Source organism: Oratosquilla oratoria, chromosome 44 (assembly GCF_046742065.1).
Source record: "Oratosquilla oratoria isolate Oo_2021 chromosome 44, ASM4674206v1, whole genome shotgun sequence".
Classification (NCBI taxonomy): Eukaryota; Metazoa; Arthropoda; class Malacostraca; order Stomatopoda; family Squillidae; genus Oratosquilla; species Oratosquilla oratoria.
In genome coordinates this window covers 12,061,378-12,083,366 of record NC_134820.1, presented here as the reverse complement: position 1 = coordinate 12,083,366, position 21,989 = coordinate 12,061,378, and the positions used below count along the sequence as shown (strand labels likewise).

The following is a 21,989-nucleotide window of genomic DNA, read 5'->3' as shown; positions in this document are numbered from 1 at the left end:
GGAGCATCGTAGAGCCTAACATGGCCTTGCTACATGTCAGGGACTGGGTTGCCTTGGTGACAGGGCTGGTTAGCAGTGGAGTCTGAAGGGAGTGAGTTTGGATGAAGGAAAGGATTGTGAGGTCAAAGCATTTGTTGGCAATGGGAAAAAAATTATGGTCAAGTATGCATTATTCCATATATTGTGAGTGTGAATGTTGTCATTGTACAAATGTAAGCTCAAGATAACATTTTATGTGGCTTGAAATTTGTTTCCCAGATGTGTGGGAATAGGGAAAGACCAGTTCTGGGAATGTGAGGCACTGCTCAGATTATTTTCTTGAATAAAGATGATGTGTTTGAATATGGTGACTTCACAGGGAATATGGTTAGAGGGGCTGGTTGGAATAAACAGGGCTGCAAGAAGATTGCTGGAATGGGTGTTGTCATCAAAAGTAAGGAGTTTAAAATTCCTGAAAACAATCTTGGGCAAGTACCATGACATACTTTATGTATTTCATTATGACAAACACCAGATGATTTTCAGCTATGGCTAGCACTGAAAAGTGAACATATGAAACCTCATTTTGGCCAGTGAAATCACTTGGCACTTGCAAAAATAAAATCTATAGCCTCACAATTTAGTTATTGTTATGGGAGGGGGAACAATTATTTCATGTGTATGTGACACCTGGTTCAGTGACTAAGATTTTTTTTTTTTTTTTTGTCAAGTCTCATTTCTCTTTCCCAATGTGTGCATTTAATTAACTGTGCTTGTATAACTGTAATATACAGAAAAAGAACTGCACTTGTGGATTTTTTTTCTTCTTCAATGATCATATATGGCCTTGAATTAATTTATGACTGGACTGGACAATCGTCTTTTAGTCTATTCCATGAGTTGATACATCAGCATAGTAAACTATTTCTTGATATTGTTCTAGCATGCATTTTTGTTTCTCCCTTTTCTTCCAATTTCTTTCCATGAATCTCATGACACCCTCCCATCCCAAATAAAAAGGTTTTCAGTCAGTTTTATAGGCTCTGTTCATTGACCTGAACACTATAACCATGGCACCTCTTTCTCTTCTTTCTTTTAATGATGGCAGATCCAATGCATCTAATCTCTCCTTATATGGTTGCTGCTCTTTCATTCCCTCAATCTTATTTATATCCTCCATTTTGTGCAGATCAAGGAGCTCATCAAGTTCTGATTTTTTTTTTCATCTATCCATGTAGTGGAAAACCAGTTTTATATTTACCAACAAGTGTGTGTCACCCATAATTTTACTGTTTGTGAAATAACAAAAATTAGGTATGATCAACACTACCAAATCCTTCTCTTTGTAATTATTCCCCTTCCCAATATTTTTTTTTTCACTGAAGTTCATTTTCCGTACTTAGCTCCAGACATATATTCTGTCTAGATCTTTTTGTAACAATTTATAGTCCTTATCTTTTATTCTCCTCATGATCCTGTGTTGTCTGCTAACATGTTAGTACAACTTTTACTATTAATCATTCAATTTACATAAATCAAGAGCGATAAAAGTGCCAGTACTAACCCTTGCAGGACTTGAATTAGTTACTTCCCTCCGTCCTTACATCTTATCTTACAGTAATGCCCTCATCAATCTTACAGGAAATCTCTCAACCAGTCCTAGGGGTTTCCTTCACTAACTCCAATTTCCATGGCAGTTCTTTGTGAGGTTCTTCACCAAAATCTTTCTCCAGACCTAAGTATACACTATCCACCCAGCCCTCTCCTGTAGCACATCAACCACTCCTCAATGCCTAACAGGTTCAGTACATATGATGTTCTGGTACCTGACAATGTTTGCCAAAATGTTCATCTTGTGTATTTACTTAAGTAGAGTATTGAAGAAAGGAGCTATGCTTGTGGGGCGCCATTTTTATTTTTTAATCCATAATAACTACCTTTCAATTTGTGTGTGTGTGTATTTATCTATTTGTAATGTCCAGGACTTGGGTTATGCTCATGGAATCCTATACATATCTCCATTTATCAAACTTTGCTTTAAATTCATTGATGTCTACCTGGATTATTTCTTCTAGTTTATTTCACAGATTAAAGCATCCATGTGGTCAACTCTTTTACTAAACATCCTTTAGACATTCTGCTTAACCTCTTCAATATGGGTCAAATTCTTTCGGGCAGCATCAGCTACATGATGTACAATGATTCTATGATGCATCACAATGCTCGCATTATAAAATATAAAGTTACAGCTGCATTATTTGATCTCTTTCACTTTGAATATTAATAACCACAGAAAATATGATCAAGCCAGTTCATAGAACATGGGGTTTGCTCAGCTATAACTACAAAATAAATATAATCAAGATTGAGAGAAGCAAATAAATGCCTTGGGGGATTAAAAAATGTAATGAGAAATAGACATTTGGGAATGGATGACAAGAGGAGACTGTATGAAGAAGTGATTGTATTGACAGAACTGTATGGGGTATAAATATGGAATATAAGGGAGGAAGTGTTTAAATGTGTATAAGATGAAATACCTGAAGTATGGTAGGGGTTACTAGACTGGATAGCAAGAAATGAGGTGAGGAAGACGGCAGGAGTGGAAAGGGAGTTGGGAAATAGGGTTAATGAAAGAGTTTGGGATGGTTTGGGCACATGGAAAGATTGAGTGAAGAAAGATTATTCAAAGAGTTGTGGAAGGCAGAGGTGGAGGTAATGAACATGAGGGAAATGGATGGAGTAAAAGGGGCATTAGGAAAGAGGGGAATGTCTGTTGAGGAAGGAAAAGAGAAGACAAAAGATAGGGGTGAGTGGAGAGTGGTTGTGTATGGATGATGCTGTGATGCATGGAAGGGAGTGGGTGGGGGATGAGGGAGTATGTGTGAATAATATTTTGACGCAGCCCCAAGAGATTTCTACCCATCTCTTTTTCTGCATGAGGGGATGGAGAAGTGCAGGGGGGGGGGCTTAAAGTGTAGCCAATTAAGTGAAGTGGCCTTGCTATGGATGTGCTGTATCTTGCTGCATTGCTTCTGACCTAGGGCAGTGGGCGAGATGCAGGGATAACCTGTCATCCAGGAGCTAAGAATAGAGGGAGGGAGGGGTGGTAAATGGAAGAGGAGTGTGTGGGGATGAAATGGGTGGGAGTGGATTTATGCCTTTAACTTTGGCTATCTCACTTGTAAGGGGGAAAATGCCATTAGTGTATGTGATGTATAAATGAACTAATGGATCCTGTTTGTATCTTTTTCCATGCTTTTCATAGTTCTAAAGATTGCTGTAATGTAACTTCTTTTTCTTCTCTTTTCCGGTATGGACAATCCCAGTTTATGTAATTTTTCTTAATAGAGTTTAGTCAGCCAGGCTAGGGATCACTTAAATGCTGGATTTTATATTCAATTTTCTATTTTTTGTGTGGAAACCACCTAATCAATCAAACTGTTCCCCTTGGTCTCTCTTGCTGACCTGTAGCCTTCAGGTAACCAGCAACAGCCTCTGGGCAGGACCACAAATCATTCAAGAGAAGATTTGTTGTTGTCTGGGAGCTGTTGGTGTGGGGCACTGCAGTATGAGGTGTTTTGTCCTGTGTGGTTGTTATATCTGGGGCAGTTTATGGCCAAGCCTATTCAGTGTTGGTATAGTTTTAATACTGGATGACTTTCTGAGCACAGGTATGCCAGTATGGTTCTTAGCAGCCATGAGAGGGCTTTTTCTTTGGACCTCATGCCTCAAAGTTGTTGTTAGTATTTAGTCTGATGATTTGTCTTAAGGGCTTGTTTAGTGTTCTGAGTGTGTGTTTTGTTTGTCTGTTCTATGTGGAATAGGTGGTATGCTGCTGGTTTAGTTATACTGTTGCACCCTGCCAGAGGTACCCATGAAATGCAGGGCAAAGGGTGTGCAGTGTCTCAGGTTCCTGTGTAGAACAGTGTTCCTGTCTCCTTCATGCAACATTTTATGTGGAGGACCATAAGGTGGTTTTGGTGCATCCTGTCATCACTCTCAGTGCTCCACCCTGCTAAGCCTAAAAACTGCTCATGTTTGCCCTGCTGACAGTTGGGAACCATGCTGTGGAAGTGCAGTCAAAGGTGATCGCTATGAACTGCTTGCAGATTACCAGAGCCCCTTTCTGCTGTCCAAAGTTAGTGCCTGTGATGAATTGAATCATGTCTGACCTGTTGATCCCCACTACCAGGTCCCTAATATGTGGGCCAAAAACCACAAGTGTAATAAATGTGAGGACCAGAATATTCGGGCTTCCTTCCAATGGGGATGGTTTTCCAATTCATGGCCATCCTGTATGAGCAGTGTCCAGGGTGAAGTCTCCACTCTGTTATCTTTGAGCCACCTTTCCAGCCTGCTCAAGCACGCTTGAGTGCTCTCCACTGGTACCCTGCATTCAATACACTGGGTCAATATTGCCAGGTCACCCACAGATGAAAGATCACCAGTGCCCATCTCTGGTTATGGAGTTGGGAGAGGAAGAGATTGAACAGCAATGGTAATAGCACTACAGAGGGACTTCTGCTTTGAAAACCCAGCCACCCCAGGCCACTCCATACTGTCTTACTATAAAACCTGGTTAACAAACCCCTGCCACTGCCTCAAATGCCTGTCCCAATGATCCCCTTGGATAGTATTTGTCTGGGAACCTTGTCAAAAGCCCTGCTCATATCAATGATCACCATCTGGTGCACTGGTAGAGCATCCCTCCCCAAATCCACATTGGCTGTGGGAGGTAGGGACTTCCAATGTAACCTTTGTTGACCACATTTGCTTTGTTCCAATCTTGGGGCACTCTTCCTTCTAGAAAAAATAAAATAATTTCAATCAAACTGTATTACTACAGGACTATGATCCTACTCAGTGTCTTTTTTTAAATTCATACCACTTGAATGTCACCATCATAAATTTGAGCTTGCTTAACTACTGGGAAAGCTGAGCTATATAATTTTTCTTTTTTCCCCTAAAATATATATGAATATGTTTTAACCTTTAATAGTTTGATTTTGCTGGCCTAGTCCACAAACTCTTTGGCCATGGTACATTTGTGGTCTACCAATACATTTCCTTTCCCTAATCCCAAGGGTTGTTATTCTCTCTTCATAGATTCAACCTTAAAATCCTTCCACTTATGTGGACTACAGATGACCACAGCATATTCAGAACTTGTCTAAGATATTGAAGTTACGAGCAACTTGAATATTTCCTTGTCTGGATATGGAAAATGCAACTTTTATGTTGGCCCCACTACACTTATACCCAGTTCATGATCATAAAGGGACCAATGATGGGTACCTGTTTGTGATGGTCCCTGCCAATCATCATCAGAGCCCAATAACACCCTGACCTCCATCTGGAGGTCCAGTTCTGAAGGCAATTAAGATCCAGATTAGGCTCAATATCTCTTAACAGCCTTGATCTTTCCTCCTGTACACATAAGGAAAGCTAACAACTGATGACTGTTCCCCTCCTCCTCCTATCAGCTGACGACATGGAATCAAACCCACAGTAATGCAACACAGAAAAGAGTCCATCATTTTTCCCCTGAGATCTATGGGAGGGCCTGAATACCAATGGTTGCAATTGTGGAGATATGGGTTTACATTCACAGGAAGTTGAAGCAACATTTATTACTAACATACATAAATGGTGCCTACAATTTCTCTAATAGGAAACCCACAATCCCCCAGTAGCCAGCATCACCCACAGCCCACACCCTGCATGGATCTCTAGGAAGAAATCTTGGATTGTGGTGTTGTATTTATGTGAATCTATTTCTATGTTACCTAATAAAAGGAAGAGGGGACCAGTTGTTGGTTGTCAGCACCCCTTTGTGAAAAACTGTTGGATAGTCAATACTGACAGAGATTTTGGTCCCACTTCAGAGACCAAGTGTCAGCCCCTCAGGCATAGGTGTTCATGAGGTTTGATAATATAGTAGGGAAACATCTCTCTCCAATGTCCCAAGCCTCCTTGCCTTACTTGTATATATGACTTGTTCTGTTTTAGCTTTTGATCTTTTCTAACATTCAAGGGACTAATGGCAGGAACCTGTAAAAAGTGATCCTGTGAGAAGGCTATCAGTCATCTCTCTGTCAGCCATCTTCACACTTCAGTTCCATTTAGGGATGCAGCCCCAAGGTGTTGACACTCAGTCTTTAGATTGGGCCTAAGGTCTCTTTTATAAATTTCAACTACTCCCTTCACCTTTACATACAAAGAGCTGACAACTGGTGACAGCTCCCCTCCGTCTACTACATTCAGTCACTGACAGAAACAGTCCTACAGTAATATAACACAGACATCAGTTCAAAGCTTCTTCCCAGGTAGGTCTCTGGCAAGGCCCAAGGACTATTCCCAGTTGCTGTGGGTTTCCAGTTAGCAAAACACAATGCAACACTCAATTGGTCAAACAATCACCATCTATTGATTATAAATTTCATCAACTATTTCTGATGATAGCATTGGATGGATATTGGATTGGTGTGGGATGGATGACGGGTGGGTGCTTGCCTTGTCTGCCCAGCCCCTTTGGTATGTGTATGTAGTACATATGTCCTGTAGTCATATCCTCCATTTTTCTAAACAGCTAAGCTGTATTTCCAAAAATACCCAAATGTCTGTCTATACCTTTCACCAACCTGTTGTATAAACAACTGATGCCAGTACTGATCCCTGTGGTACTCTGCTATCTATATACCAAGAGTTTTTTTCCCTTTATATGGGAGGTAGCCAAGTCAAAGGCAGTACCTACGCCCACCCATTCCACTCCCATCCACACCCTTTCCTCCCTTTCATGGATGATGGATCATCCTTGTATCCTGCCCACTGCCCCAGGTTAGAAGCAATGTAAAAAGACACAGTACATCCACAGCAAGACCACTTAATCAGTGACCCCCTGGTCTGTCCCCTCATGCAGAAAGAGAGAAAACAGAAATACCTTTGGACTATGTCAAAATATCATTTACATATAAGCATTCCCATCCCCTGTCCCTCCCTTCCTTTCATAACAGTACTGTCTATACACAGCCACTCTAGACTCATCCCTATCTCCTGCATTCTCCCTTCCTTGCTCAACAGACATTCCCCTGTTGCTCAATGTCCCCTTCATCCCATCCATTTCATCCTTGGTCATCCCATCAAATTCATTCCCTCAACCTCTGCCTTCCACTTTTTACTAATCTTTCTTCACTTTTTCCATGTGTCCTTACCATTCCAATACTCTTTCATTAGTCCCATCTTTCATCTCCTTTTCCACTCCTGCTCTTCTCATTTCTCACTCTAACCTAGTAACTCCTACCATACTTCTCAGACACAAACTTTTCCTCTCCACTCACAAATATTTCCCCTGATCCATTAAGAAAATCTTTTACATTCCAATATATTCCCTTTTACTTCCTCTATCCTCTCCTGAATTCATACCTATCTTCAGTGGTGATACTTTGTGAAAGGCCTCATAATCTAAGTTTAAGCAATATGCCCATCCAATTCTCTCATAGAGTATTTTACAAACCTAAATGACTGGGCAAATGCAACTTCCACAATCAGATTAAAATTATCTACCATAATTCTTGTTTCCAGCTCATTTATCCAGATCTGATTATTTCCTCTAATATCTAACAACAATTGTGAATGATGATGGCCTATTATTACCAATAGTTAGCAAATGGAATAGACTGAGTAACCATGTTGTGAGCACTAAAACTATTGGTTGTTTTAAGAGATTAGATAATTTTATGGATGGGGATGATAGATGGTAATGGACATGGATCTGCTTAGTGTAGGCCTTATGGTCTCTTGCACTCTCCTCCCTACTTCCTTTCTTAAAAACTAGTGTTGTATTTGCTTCTCTCCATTTTCATGGTAGGTTCACTTAAATGATACCTACATGTACATCAACAGACAGTTGACAAAGTTAATCCATATTTCCAATTGGTCCCCTATGTATTTACCTAGTTGTATCTTACAGGAAAGGGAGCTACTCTCATGGTGTCCCATTTCTGTATCTTGCCATATCTAATTTGCTCTTAAATTCTTGTAATGTTTTGCACACACTATTGTTTCATCTAGTATGTTCCATGCATCCACCACTCTGTGGGGAAAGCTGTTCTTTTTCAGGTCTCTTCTGTAACTGCCCTTTTTGAGCTTCCATGTCCTCTTGTGTTTCTCTTATCCCAATTTATTAAGTCTTCTATATCAAGGACTTCTATATCTCTCATAATTCTGTAGATGGTCAACAAGTCACCTCTGTCTCTTCTTTCTTCCAGTCAGTAGTTCTAGTTTTGACAATCTTTCTTCATATGACAGTTTAGATAGTGATGGGGCCATCTTCATATTTACTCTCTGGATTTTCTCAATCTTCCTTATATTCTTTTTAGTACTTGGTAACCATAGTGTCACTGTGTACTCCAATTTTGGCCTTATCAGTGTGACTATTATTTTTTTTACCATTTCTTCATACAAATAAGTAAAAGCCACTTTATTGATCTTAGCAAGTTATATATGTGTGTGCTTTCTATGTGGAGCTTTTCTATTGGCTATCAGAGCTGTACCCATATCCTCTCTTTATTTACAACTGTCCATTTCCCCTTTTAGTTCATGTCATAAATTTTTGGATGGATGTCATGTGGAGTGTCTAAAAAAGGGAGGTACAGTATTGGTGGACTGGCTGGTGAGGTTGTTTAATGTTTGTCTAAAAGAGGGTAGAGTGCCAGAGGACTGGAGGAGTGCCTGTACAGTTCTGCTTTACAAGGGAAAAGGGGACAAGTGTGAGTGTAGTAGTTTCAGAGGGATCAGTTTGATGTGTGTAGTTGGGAGGGCTTATGGGAGGGCTTTGAGAGGATTAAGAGAGGAACAGAGGGAGTAATTGGTGAGGAACAATTTGGGTTTAGGACAGGTAGGGGTTGTGTGGATCAGATTTGTGTGGTAAGGCATATGTGAGACAGCTTTGGGAAAAGGTAAGGATGTTTTTTGGGCCTTTATGGATTTGGAAAAGACTTATGACAGGGTAGACAGGAAAGCACTAAGAGGTATTGCAGATATATGGGATAGGAGGAAAATTGTTAAGAGCAGTCAAGAGTTTTTATGAGAGTAGTAGAGCTTGTGTTAGAAATAGAATGTGCAGTTTAAGGTAAAGGTGGGACTTCACCAAAGATATGTTATGTTGCCTTGGCTGTTCAATTTATACATGGATGGGGTGGTGTGAGAAGTAAATGCAAGGGTAATGGGCCTGGGAATGGAGATGGTTAAAGAAAATGGAGAAAAATGGGATATAAGGAAGTTGTTGTTTGCTGATGACACTGGTTCTAGCAAGATCAGAGGAGGGATTAAGGAAGTTAGGAGTTTGGGAAGGTGTGCAAAAGAAGTAAGTTGAAGATAAGTGTGGGTAAAAGTAAGGTGATTAGATGTACAAAGGGAGAGGATGGCAGCAAATTGGAAGTGAGTATTAGGGGAGAGAGACTAGAGGAAGTGGATAGTTTTAGATACTTGGATGCAAATGTGGTGGGAAAAGGAGTGGAGGTGGAGGTAGAATGTAGATTGAGAGAAGCAAGTAAATGCCTTGGGGGATGGAAAAGTGTAACGAGAAATACATTTGGGAATGGATGCTAAGAGGAGATTGTATGGAGTGATTGTGCTGACAGCACTGTATGGGGCAGAAACATGGAACATACAAGAGGAAGTGTTTAAATGTATTTGAGATGAAATGCCTAAGAAGTACAGTAGGGGTTACTAGGCTGGATAGAGTGAGAAATAAGGTGAGGGGGTGGAAAGGGAGTTGGGAGATAGAGTTGATGAAAGAGTATTAGGATGGTTTGGACACATGGAATGAACGAGTGAAGAAAGATTAGTAAAAGAGATGTGGAAGTCAGAGGTTGAAGGAGTGAACATGAGGGGATGACCAAGGATGAGATGGATGGATGGGGTAAAAGGGGCATTGGGAAAGGGGGAAATGTCTGTTGAGGAAGTAAAGGAGAAGACAAAAGATAGGGATGAGTGGAAAATAGTTGAGCAAGGATGATGCTGTGATACATGGGAGTTGGGGGGGGGAGGTGAGGGAGTATGTGTGAATGATATTTTGACACAGTCTGAAGGGATTTTCCCCCATCTTCTCTTTTTCTGCATGAGGAGATGGAGGGGGGGGTGTCACCAGTTAAATGAAGCAGGATTACTGTGGATGTGCTGTCTTGCTTGATTGCTTCTGACCCAGGGCAATGGGCAAGATGCAGGAATGACCCATCCAGAAGAAGCCAAGATCAGAGGGAGGGAGAGGTATATGGGAATGAAATGGATGGGAATGGATTTATGCCTTTAACTTTGGCTACCTCCCTTGTAAGGGGAAAAAAGCCACTGGTGTATATATGTATTAAATTCTTACATTATATCGGGTCTATATAGGGGAAGGGCCTGTAGTATTTCATTTTCATTTGACCAAATGTGGCTTGGTGATACATAGGATGGAGAACCTTCTTTACCAAAGGGACCACACAGCTGAACAAAAGAACTTGGTAGTGTCCAGAATCGAAGGATAACGAAATTAGGTATAGATAGGATTAATGACCAAAACATCTACAAAGATGAGTAATACATGAATACATTTCATGCTATACACCAGATAGCCATCCTCAAAACCAGAGAAACTAAAAAGTGAGCTGAATCCCACAGAAGAAAATGTACTACTTCAACATCTAAAGAACCTTACAAAACATGAAAGAATACAGGGAAAAACACACAGATGCTATAGATGGGAAAACCAGTAACAAACATGGAGTACAGTAAAAAACATTAAGAATTTAAAAAAGAAACTATGCCCTCCCATGAAACAGTTGGATCAATTTGTGGAAAAATCTCATCACCAAAAAAAGTGTAGCATTATGAAAATTTCTCCAGAAATCTAAAACCCACAATTTCAGAAAACCGGAAGATAACCCAAAACATATGCAAGGTAAAATCAAACACAGAAATCACCCTCTCTCTTTTCCGACAAAGACAAGAAAATGCAATAAAGACAAGAATTCTCATGCACAAAGCAATGACAAAATATCAAACTTCCATCTGAAACACCTTGACCCAATAGAAATTCCTCTGACAAGAACCACATTGGCATAACTGTGTTTGGGCCACCATCCAGTATTAAAACGGTCCCAGTAGGCTTGGCCACAGAATCAAATTGCTCCTGATGCAATCACTACACAGGAACCGTGGAACACCACATCCTCGACTGCCTACTCTCTCATTATCCAGACAACTAAATATTGAGCAACTTGTAGGCCAATCTAGTGGCTGTTGTTTTTTGCTTGGGAGCTGTGGGTCTTCTGCAAGACCTGGATCAATGGATTGACTGAATGAATGACCAAGGGGTTAATATAGGAGGAGATACAAGATCTAGTGACTGAAGAACATGGCAGTTCATTAACCACACAAATTGCTCATGTCTAACTTAACAATTCTGGTGCACATGCTCCTACTGAAGGTAATGCTAGAATGTCATACTTGTAGGGAGAAATGTTGGCCTCCAGTGATTACAGTTCCAGATACAAGTGATACAAGTAGTGTGACCAAATCTCTCATACCAGGCTGAAGGTATGCCAATTAGAAATATTCCTGTAGACTCCATGATTGCTGTATAAAACCTGCTAGTTATGAATGTGGTCCTCTACCTCTGATCAACTCTCAGAAATATGTGCCAGATATCAACCAGCTGTGCAGCAGAATAGTTCACCCAAGTCACTATGTTGGGGACACTAATTTTATGTGTGTGTAGGATAAAATTGCTTCACTTCTACTGAAAATATGGATCCATCGTTATACCAATACGCTTCTTTATACCTTCCAGCTAAGCTAGACCTGGTTGTTATCAATGAGACAATCAGTGATCTCCCACTGGCCCTGCCTGTTCTGCACCCTTACAAAAAGGTAACTAAGGACTCATGGGTGCTTCTCCTAGAATTGACCTAAGATGGGTCAGAATCATAGCCAACATATTTTCTTCTGGGTCATAAGCCAGTCTCACATGGACCATTCAGGTATTGAACGGCATACAATGAACTATGTTGATCCTGCGCTATTGCCTATGGCAGGCCTTAATGTCCATTTGAACCATTTCACCACATTCACAAACTGTCACAGCCTTACCCTGGCACAAGAATGTCATATAGTACTGTATCTCCACACAATAATAATCTAGGGGACAAAGAGGGGGGTCACCAATTAAATGAAACAGCTTTGCTGTGGACGTGTTGTGTCTTGCTGCATTACTTCTGACCCAGGGCAGTGGGCGAGATGCAGGGATGACCCATCATCCAAGAGGAGTCAAGAAAAGAGGGAGGGAGGGGTGGTGAATGGGAGTGGAATATGTGGGGATGAAATGGGTGGGAGTGGATTTATGCCTTTGACTTTGGCTACCTCCGGGGAAAAAGCCTTTGGTATATGTATGTACATTTTGTATCTAGCTGAACTAACAGACCATTTAATAAAGTAAAACATTCCTTATGCATTCACTGCTACCTTATGAAAACCTTGGACACTTAGTTCTGATAGTTATGAATTACCATACCACACACTTTAAGTGATGCTTCAGTATTTAAGGTAGGCAACTCCAACCCTTTTAAGCCCCTTCCTAGGTTTCACCAGTCTCCCTGTCAACCCACATTATATGATGCTCTTCAGCATATAATGTCTCATTCTATCAGCTGCAAAGTACCATTTGCCAGCATGCCCATATCTATCAATGCCCATTATCATTTACCACCTTTGTTACACCATCAACCAAGTGACCAAACAACTTCCTGATTACCAGTGGCCATCTATATTTCCCAGATAGTTATCTCTATCTTAATTGTTACCTCTACCTATTCATTCTTTTTCTCATTACAGAAACAGGTTACCATACAAAATTCCATTTATGCTTTTGCTTCCAAATGGAGAGTAATGTAGCCTTCATTCCTACACCATACAGTGTTGATAGATCACCTGTTATCAAAACTATGTTCCTGTGTTCTTATGTGGACCCAATTCTATACTCATGAACAAAGCCAAGGACTTGTACACATCCCCTAGAGTTGATCTAATGTGCTGTTGGCTATGAAGTGCAAAAAACCTGTGATACATATCTTCTCAACAATGTAAAAGACACCTGCCAAGACCACTAAGACCTTGGGCAGTGGTCACACAGGGTCACAGGAACTCTTCCAGTATACATTTCACCATCAATTACCACAACACTACTGCTCACATCATGATCTCCAGTTTACAGTTTACCACATTTCATAGAATTCCATGGCCTCAATCTGACATGAAAATGTTGACCCACAACCAAAAAGATAGTGTGAATGCATAATTCCGGTCTTGCTGCATTGCTCCTCACCCAGGCAAAGGGCAGGGATGGTATTTCATCCACAAAGAGCTAAGATGTAAGGGAAAATAAATGGCTGTTGAATGGGTGGAGGGCGGATGCCTGTCTTGGCTGGCTACCTTCCTTACATTGGGGAAGAGACCTTTTGGTGTATAGATACGAGACTTGTTCCTGTATCCTCCACCTTTTTATCTGGCAATAAAGTTAGAAACCAACCATGCATTTACAGGCCTCCTAATATAGCTACATACAGCCAAGCTGGGACCAATAATGCATTCCTATGTGGTGGTGCTGCAAGATGGATGTTGATTCTTGGTCTGGAGGACAAGTCCAAACTCTTTATCATCCTTAATTATTTTCCCTTCTCTTTTTCACATGATCAGAATTACCAGTTACCAGCTGGAGACTTCTCTTCTGCTAGCCTGTGGCAGATACAAACATACATTCATAGAAAAGAGAAACCAGTCCAAGGTCTCTACCTTGAAAAAACTTATAGGAGGCATTGGACACTGTTGCTCACTACTGTTGGTTTCCTGTCAATGAAATTTTACAAGACTTACTTTATTACAACCAAGCTACCCATAATATGAAATACTACAGACCTTTACCCTTTGTCACTTCATAATCCAGTCCTGAGAATAGCAGGCCCAATAAAGATAAAGTGTTATAAACCTTTTTCTTTGCAGCTTATCCAGGTGTCACAACACATTCTGTAACTAAGAGTGAGTACATGTCCACTGTGCATGTGTTTGTATTCTCAGGTGTATTAGTCAGGTTCTGTGAATGTTTATACACATTTACTATGAAAGAGTGGGAGGAATTTCAGTGAGTGTACTTAGGGTTGTCTGAATTTTCTAGAGGGTTTCTGTGAATGTCTGGTAGCCTCAGGTGTGAGGGTTGGGGAGATGTTCTCTAAAATGCCAAGTATGTCTTATTTCAGGGACACTGATGTCTTTATATTTGAAGGAGGTCTGCTTTTCTTGTCGAGGAAATTCATTTATGGCTGTGGAGTAATTTCAACAATATATAGTTCTTTGAAAAAGTAAAAAAAGAAAATTCTGCACATGATGGTTGATGCTTCAATACAATGCTTTTTTCATCACTGAATAAAATCCATGGATTGACTGAAAATTTAACATATCAGTATCTAATCCATTAGTTGTTTTACCCTTTTAAGTCCTGGTGGTTACTCTGATGATTAAGCTTTGCCATATATTATAAAAATGAGTTAAACACTATAATTCTAATTATACTTCTTTTTGTGGTTAAGTGCCATGGTCAGCCAACATTACTGGAGTGATATTGGATCAGAAATAGATGGATGGTCAGTAGACAGGGATTAAGTGAGTTTGGAAGGTGCACTAGTAGCAGGGTTGCAACAGGTAAAAGTACAAATCTATTTATTAATGTGGTGCACGTGTTTATTACCATCATTACCAATACCATTAATATAATTATTTTTAGTGGCTCAAGGTCAATTGTTTGGTGATTGATGATGAGGGATTATCTATAGAGGGATATGATCTACCAGAGTTCTTGAGTAATGGGAAGAAAGAGGTAGAGGTCATTTAATGGTCATACTTGCTTTACTACAAGACCTATTACACTGGTGGACGCTAGTGTCATCTTGTGCAACAGTTGTGATGTTTCAGGTTTGGTTGGTTGCAAGATAATATGTCAAGGACATCTATAAATTTTAGTGTTTACTCTCTTCAAAGTGTGGATGGTTTCTGTTCACCGTGAAAAAGTATTGCAACTTACAATCTGCTTACCAGTTGCTTAAGTTTCCACACCATCTGCAGTGACTAAGTCCAATATGCATTGCTAGTGGTCGAAAAAGTACAATAGAATTGAAAGACTATAGTTTAAATAAATGACTATGCATTAAAGTAGATGATACTTTAATAAACAATAATTATAGAAATAATGCTCTTGGAATGAAGTATATTTTTTTTCCATACCTGTGATCATAAAAAAAAGTTATGTATATTCAATTTATAAACAATACCTTTTACAGTTTATCTTTCTGATTTCCATATCTGTTTACACCACAAGGACAATAAATATATCCTTCATCAGAATTTCAGTTGTTAAATACACTGCATCATGTCTAATCTACTATTGAACAATTTAACATAATCATGGCATCAAATACCCATTGTAGTTTCCCAATCAGTATTTCAGATACATACACACCCAACACTTGGAAAACTAACTGTTTCTTCCCAGCTGTTCACCCAACTACCATGATGCTACAAAAATAAAGACAAACCTTTACAGCAGATTTAAATGACCCTTGAGAATAATGTGATTTTGTTAGGATTATAAGCAAAGGGTAAAGCATATGGGTAAGAAGCAGGAATGCTTTTCCAATAACTGAACAGGCCTTGTGCATATGGGTATATACAAGTATCCTTGTACAAGTTTATGTGTATATGTGAATTCAATCTTCTTCATGTGCACCTTTGCTTGATGTAATATTTCTGTTCAGAATAAAAACTGAGCTGGAAATGTTTCTTGTGCTTGTTTAAGAGGTTTGATTGGAGAGGAAGTTGGAGAGGGCAGTGTTAGGAGGTAGAGGAACAGACAGAAGGGGTAACGGGCACAGTGCTGTTGATGGCGGCAGCAGCAGAGGCAGAGGTGCCAAAATTGATGGTCGCGATAAAAATCAGCGAGGTGGTGACAGAATTTCTTTCTTAGCAATGTTGCTTCAGCAAGACACAGAGGCTCAATATGAATAATTTGGACAAGACTTAAAAAAAATATGGTTGAAGAGACAAGCAAGAAAACCACATCTTGGTATTTTATGGTTTTGCTGGAGCCAATGCCAGGTGCCTGCAAGTGGTGGTTCTGGGAGACAGATATCATAAAAGAAAAATCATCTCCCCACCACCTGTCTTCAAAACCCATCAACATCCTTGCCTCCATCAGGAGGTGCAGCCCCAAGGGGCTGACAATTGGTCTTGGGGATAGCCCCAAGATCTCTCTCCATCAACTGACTGTATCTGCTCCACCTTCCCACATGAGAAGAGCTGACAACTGGCAACTGTACCCTCCAACTACTACAATTCATTCACATGGAAATGGTGCCACATTAATACATCACAAACAACAGCCCAATGTTTCTTCCTATGGGGAGGTCGCAAGGCCGCTGCCAGCTATAGTGGGGTTGTGGATTTCCAGTCAGTGAAACTCAAGGCACCAACTGTAATTATGGTCTTGCTATACATAATTTGCGACACAGCAATATACTGAAACATGTGGTGTGATGAAGTGTGTGGTAGGTTGTTGCATATCCAACCCTATAAACATAAGACTGTAATGCTGGAAATGGAGCAAAAGTAGTACATACTGGGTAATCAGTACATTGTATATTTGGTCAATTTTGTCAAAGTGTGTGTTAGTATTTCATATTTCTTGACCAGTGTGTATATGCACATGTGTGGTGTAGAGTGTGTGCTTAATCTGTGCACAAGGAATGTAAATGTGTGCAAGGCAACTTTGCCCCTCTAAGGTGTGAGGTTAAGAAGGGATACCTTTCATGGATTCCTGGCTAACTGAGCAGCTACACTCTGCCATGGTTGCACACTGAGGCACACAAGCATGCAATGCTGAGAACAGCAGTCACAGCAGCACCAGAACTGATTGTGCCATGCAGCTAGAATTGCGTGTGTGGTTGCAAAGCATTCAAGCCATGATGCTTACAGGTGCAGCAACTTGTGCTTGCACACGAGTGGTTGTAACGGCAGGCAAGAGCATCAAAGTAATGTTAATTTGGTGGTGTTATGTGGGTGGGGGTATCAAAGCTCCAGATGTGTTGTATATTAATTCTGGATATTGTCTGGACTTCATCACCCTGGAATGTTGATGTGCATAATTCTCAGCCATTGTTAGTGCTGCACTGGTGGCTATCACAAATGCTCCATAACCCAGCCATGCTGTGGTTCAAAAGCCTTACTTAAAAGCCTGCAAATAATTGCCACTGGTCTGCTAATGAACAGCTACATCACTTTTCCACTTGTGGCGAAGGGTGGGGCATGTTACTTTGCCATTTTGCTACCGCCTGTCATTGCAAGTCAATTTCTCTTCCTCAGACTAATCCACACTCAAAATCCCTCCCTCCTTACACTTCCTCTACTCCCCTGCCTATTGGCGTGGGTTTTCCCACTCAATACCCTGACAACCATCATCACTTTTCACAGAAAAGCGTTCCAGGAGATGGCATGAGCTAAATCTAAATGTGAAGGCCGGGAGACGCGCCCATCATTTTTAGTCAATGTGTGTTTGGCCTGGGAGATGCGCCGCCTCCCAGTCTTCAGCTGACACAAGAATACAACATTGAGCAAAAATGAGTAAGGCAAAATCCAAGTAATGTCCTAATAGGATGTTCCAACATTACAGCTAAAATACATATGCACCGCCCAGGTTAAAAATACGACTCACTATGTACACAACAGGATGATGCTGAGCAATGGATAGCCAGCCTCATTCACCAACTACGTGAGTCTATCTTATCAAAATATGAGAGGCTCAACTCCACCTCCTGGCAGACTCCATCATGAATATTCAGAACTGTGTTGCATCACGACTCAAGAAAAAACCACAGTACGTGTTCTTGGTTTCTGTGCTTTGCAAGCACAGACTTGTGGTTTGTGGCACTGGCTTGGCTACATGGAAGAAGCCATGCTCAACTCTGCAACACAGCCCGGCATGCCATAACATCCTGTCCCTTCACAGCCTCTCGATAGCAATACCTTGCTCGCAACCTTAGCACCATCTCAGGGATCAATGCCCACACATTGCCATTGACATCAGTCAAGGTCTGACCTGTATTTCCTGCTGTACCTAGGGCACCTTGAGCCCTTGAAGAATACTGGCACATGGGACTACAGCTGCTTCCTCCACAACCACCACACACTGAATGAATGTCAAATACCTGCATCAGCTTGGTCTCCACATAAAACATCATATGGACTGGCAGTCCAGTGGACAGAGAGGTCTGATGCTCTAGTGTTCACTCCTTGGGTGGTGTGCAAAGAGGGGTGTGACGATGCCCAAGCATCCAACTACCTGACCATCTGACCCAACGCATACACACAACCCAACCTCAATGACGTAAACTTGTCTTAATTTGGACCCTGAAGGATTATGCTAATCCTAAACAGTGTCCCTCTCCTTGTAGATTCTCAGCTTTGTGCCACTCACTGAAGGGCCTTGGTTTCTAAAGACCAATGCAAAAAAGTTACAAAAAAAGAGCAGGTCTTGAAGAGTCCTTAACTGAAAAAATACTACTAAAGATAATTCCATTTCAGTGTTCAATTTTTTTTACTATGAGCTACAAAACTCATATCTACAGGTATTTGGTGTTGGAAATAGAACAAGGATATTCCTTCTTGATCACAAATAAATCACGTTTACTTACAATGCTGCAGCATCCAGCAAACCTGATAAACACTCCTACATTTTTTAGCACTAATTTACATTCTGTAATTCTACAAGGAGAGGACACATTCCTTAACTAACCATAACAAAAATTATTGAGCATTGTTAAAGAAAAAAAAGAAGAAAAAAATAAATAAATAATAATAATAATAAAGATAATGATAATAATAACAGTAATGATAATAGAAAATAATAATACCATACATGTGACAGAATATCAATAATATTGATAAAAACGAAAGGGTGAAAAGTATGGTAACAGCAATAATAATAAAAATGACAACAACATTAATAAAGAGTAATAATAATGATAATGAAATCCTAACAACAATAATGAGGGCAAAAGTTATGCAATGAACTTGTTCCTCATGTTGAGGAAGCAGTGTACTGGTGAGGATGGTTGTGTCCACATTCATCCAGAAACTGTCAGCTCTCGGGGTTCAAACACACTTCCTTCATTCTAGCCTCTTCTGTCATATTGCCCACTTACTAAATTTTACTATACAGCACTTATCCATTTTCCTGCATAAAAATACTCAACATTTTCAGCATTATATATGTTGCTTGTTAATCAATTGAACCATTATACAGTGAATTGGGCATACACATCAGTGAGGAAACCTTCAAATCAAGTGATGACTAGATGAAATCTACAATAAGCCAGGGAGACCACCCCAAGTCCAGGCTCTATGTACAGAACTAGGCACTTTCCTTATGAATTGGCTGTTTACTTCAAAAAATATTCTTCATTTTTTCATCCTCACCTCCTGAAAAGCAGACAGACTCAAATTTCCCAGCACCTATTGGCTAAATCTAGGTGGAAATATTTCAATTGATATTGTTTGAGGTTTGAGAGGAAGAAGAATGTTTCTTGACTATTGGATGACATATCACATGAGAGGCTTAGCACGTAGTCAGGGACCTTGGCAAGCATTGTCCTTACTACCACACACCAGGACCACAGCAAATACTTGTCTTCATGTTAATTCTAAAGTGGGGCCATAAACCACTCGACATAGAAGGTTTGCAGGGATTGCTAGAAGCTGATACAGGTAACTTAGCTTAGCACAAGGCATCACTTGACAGAAAGAAGACTTAGTATGGTGTGCGCACCATCTATACACTTGCAGTCTATGTTCCAAGTCCAAAGTGTGTCAGTTTAAGAGCCTATACCAACAGCTTCATGGAAGCTGTCTCACTAAATAGTCAAAGGAGGATATCATAGGAAGGTTCTAGAACTTCTCAGTATCACATTAAATGGTGTGTCTTCTGCAGAGACAAGAAAAATCAGTTGCCCTACTTGGTCTTGTCAGGATAAATGCAGTCCTACTCCAATTTTGATGCATTGAGTAGGTCCAATGGAATTAACTCTACAGTAGACACTTCAAAGGAAACCTGCGCCCTTGCCAGTTGTACAAATAGTCCACCTTGTCTGGCACTACATTCAGCACTGCTGTGTGTGTGCCATTGTTATCTCCCTTTGCAACAAGTGAACTAGATGCCTTCCCAGGAGTGTGCCAGAGTGCTAACCAAGGTAAACATTACAATGGATCAGGCACATGGACAATTGGTATGGAAGTAGGAGGCCTTTGTTATCTAGTGGAGGTTGAGACAATGGGTTGTTGGTAGACTGTAGCTGTGGAGGCTTGTGGTGGGGGCACAGGAGGGTGCATTCCACCATTGAGTCCTGTGGAAGGAATCCTCATACCATTCCTGAAGCGCTGCAGATGGTCTTCAATTAAACTTGTGATCTTCTCTTTATCACCCTGAGGACAAAAACAATATGTTCTTACTACATTCTGAAAGCACCAAATATTGTGATGACCAAATAAATATGTATACCTAAAACCACACCTGAAATCATTCCTTGATTTTACTTTGCTGAGGAAATGTTATATCCAGGGGCAAAAAAGGAGATGGCAGATATAAATACATACATATACCAAGGGCTTTTTCCCCTTACAAGGGAGATAGCCAATGTCAAAAAGTATACTTTCACTCCCACTCATTTCATCCCCACATACTCCACTCCTATTCACCACCCCTCCCTCCCTCTTAGCTTGGCTCCTCCTGGATGACAGGTCATGTCTGCATCTTGCCCACTGCTCTGGGTCAAAAGCAATGCAGCAAGACACAGCACATCCACAGCAAGATTGCTTCATTTAATCAGCAACCCCCCTCTCCATTCCCTCATGCAGAAAAGGAGATGGGTAAAAATTACTCCGCTATGTCAAAATAATATTTACACATAGCCACTCCCTTCCATGAATCACAGCATCATCCATATACAACCATTCTCCACTCGCCCCTATTTTCTGCCTTCTCACCTTCCTTACTAAACAGACATCCTCATGGCATGGCAGACATGGTTGATGAAAAAGTATTGGGATGATTTGAACACATGGAAAGAACGAGTACATACATACATATACCAAGGCTTTTTCCCCCTTACAAGGGGGGTAGCCAAAAAGAAAAAGGCATAAAATCATTCCCACCCATTTTCTTTACAGAAAAGAACGAGTAAAAATCACAAGAAAAAAAAAATAAATAAATAAATAAATAAAAAAATAAATAAATAAAAAAAAAAAATGTGGAAGACAGAGGTGGATGGAGTGAACTTGAAGGGATGACTGAGGATGCGGATAGGGGTGAATGGAGAATGGCTGAGTATGGATGATACTTTGATGTAACTTGAAGGGATTTTCCTCCCATCTTATCTCTTTTCCATGATGAGCAGAGAAGGGAGTGGGGAGTGGTTGTGTGTGGATGATATTTTGATGCTTTCTGAAGTGATTTCTCCCCATCTTCTCAATTTTCCTCATGAGAGTACAGAGGGGGTCATTAAATGAAGTAGCCTTGCTTGGGATGTATTGTGTCTTGCTGCATTGATTCTGAACTGGGCAGTGGGCAGGAAACATGGATGACACTTCATCCATGAGAAGCTAAGATGAGAAAGAAACAAGGGTGGTGGATGGAAGTAGAATGGGTGGGAGTGGGTTTGTGCCTTTGACTTATAAAGGGGGGAGAATCCCTTGGTATATGAATATACAAATAATGTTACATCCAGTGACTCCCTATAGCCTTCAACCCAAAACATAGTCAATCATGTTTCCAATTGTATTTGTGGATAATTTCTTTTGATCCACAGGTCCACAGCAACCATACCCCTACATACACACAATTCATTCATTTTCCATTCTCTTCCACCCAGGCA

The 21,989-nt window shown here is 40.5% G+C and overlaps 1 protein-coding gene across 6 annotated transcripts in view; it reads right to left on the bottom strand.

Moving 5' to 3' along the window:
• Positions 1-1,184: 1,184 nt before the first annotated feature.
• Madm (MLF1-adaptor molecule) overlaps positions 1,185-21,989 on the bottom strand; it is a 274,209-nt gene continuing 253,404 nt past the window's right edge. For all 6 annotated transcript variants that reach the window (XM_076180167.1, XM_076180164.1, XM_076180166.1 and 3 more), the window contains one exon: positions 1,185-20,541. In XM_076180167.1, coding sequence (XP_076036282.1) covers positions 20,368-20,541 — 174 coding nt within the window. In that variant the 3' untranslated portion in view covers positions 1,185-20,367. The remainder of the gene's footprint in view (positions 20,542-21,989) is intronic.